The sequence below is a fragment of the Sphaeroforma arctica genome (genome assembly GCF_001186125.1).
Source record: "Sphaeroforma arctica JP610 unplaced genomic scaffold supercont1.6897, whole genome shotgun sequence".
Classification (NCBI taxonomy): domain Eukaryota; class Ichthyosporea; order Ichthyophonida; genus Sphaeroforma; species Sphaeroforma arctica.
This window is the reverse complement of record NW_014033661.1, coordinates 1-1,547: the sequence shown is the minus strand read 5'-3', so window position 1 is coordinate 1,547 and position 1,547 is coordinate 1. Positions and strand designations below refer to the sequence as shown.

General features: G+C 45.0%; 1 protein-coding gene across 1 annotated transcript; it reads left to right on the top strand.

Moving 5' to 3' along the window:
- Nucleotides 1-341: 341 nt before the first annotated feature.
- SARC_15873 (hypothetical protein) lies at nt 342-858 on the top strand (the record flags this gene model as incomplete). Its single annotated transcript, XM_014290016.1, has 2 exons — nt 342-446; nt 704-858. Coding segments are annotated over 2 exons (260 nt in total), but the record flags the coding sequence as incomplete, so codon positions are not given.
- Nucleotides 859-1,547: the final 689 nt, after the last annotated feature.

Below are 1,547 nucleotides of genomic sequence, written 5' to 3'. Positions count from 1 at the left end.
ATTGAAAATCGGATGTGTATTGTCAAATACACAGTACTTCATCCTGGCAACTACGACATGTTGGCTATAGCCGAGCTCATATGAACTCAGATTAGTCTCTGCGTATGTTACCATGGTTTCATTTTTATCTGGGCCAGTGTGTATCGTCGTAGATGAACCGCACTCTACTGTAGTGGGCCACAGTCACGTTTGCGTTCAACGCATTCTTGTGCCACTTTACACCAATATCCACAGACTACATTTATATTCACGGGCGCATTTTGTGGGTATGTATGTATACCACCTGACCTCCTATATTCTATTGCTCGCATATGTTCTATTGCATATACGTTCCATCTCATATGTCGCTGCCGAGCAGTCGAACGCCGTTGCACTGGGCGGCTGTGATTGGTTCATGTAACATGGCCGGAAAAACACTACGTCCCCATATACCCACCACATTTGGCGTATGTCATAGGCTCCTACCACATGCTACTGACACTATCTTACTGCATGATACGTATAACACATATCGCACTCATCTCGGTGTCTATGAGGGTTTAAGGTTTAGAATTCAGGTTTTAATATCTTCATGCTTTAGGGTTTAGGGTTCAGGGTTTAGGATCTTCATGCCGCTACCACACACGGTCCACGAGACTGTGTAGTGTACCTAGGGGACCCATTTTAAACATTTCGGGGCCTGTCCCCTTTCCATTTTAAACAGGACAATCGCACGCCTCTGCACTGGGCAGCTGCAATTGGGTCGTTCAACATAGTCGAGTTTCTCGTGAGCCAGGAAGTGAACATCAACTCTTCAGATCGGTGGGAGACCACACCGCTGGAAGAAGCAATGAACAATGGTACGTGTGTGTGTGAGAGGTGTGTGTACGTGTGTGTGTGAGAGGTGTGTGTACGTGTGTGTGTGTGAGGTGTGTGTGTGTGAGGTGTGTGTACGTGTGTGTGAGAGAGGTGTGTGTACGTGTTTTTGTGTGAGAGAGGTGTGTGTACGTGTGCGTGTGCGTGTCAGATGTGTGTACGTGTGTGTGTGGGTGGAAATATAGTCATGTATGTAGTGTAGGATACTGTAAACGTTTACGTATTGTGTTAGTAGAATAGAGTCGCGTTTGCATGGTATTGACTGGTATATAGGCAGTGGGGCATCGTCTGGTCACTGATATACAGACAGGGAGGCGTGTATGTAGATGAATAAGTGTGTACATCTATCTATCGGGCATGTGGGAATGTGCGCCATTATGTACCTACGTATAATAACACATGTACATGGTATGAAACATGGTTAGTATGTTATTACTCAACTGATAGTATAACTACGTACCATAGCACATGTGTATAGTATGAAACATAGTTAGTATGTTCGTACGCACAGCAGCAAGCATGCGAACTCGGAGCCGTAGTATGTGTGTAGCAGTGAGACATCTGACGATGTGGAAAAACCCAAAAAACACCAATGCAGATGAGCGGCGTCTTCATCTGCACCGCCCCCCACCCCTAAAAACATCATAATAGTATTATCTGAAGTCTCACGCTTATAATGAAAGTATATATAA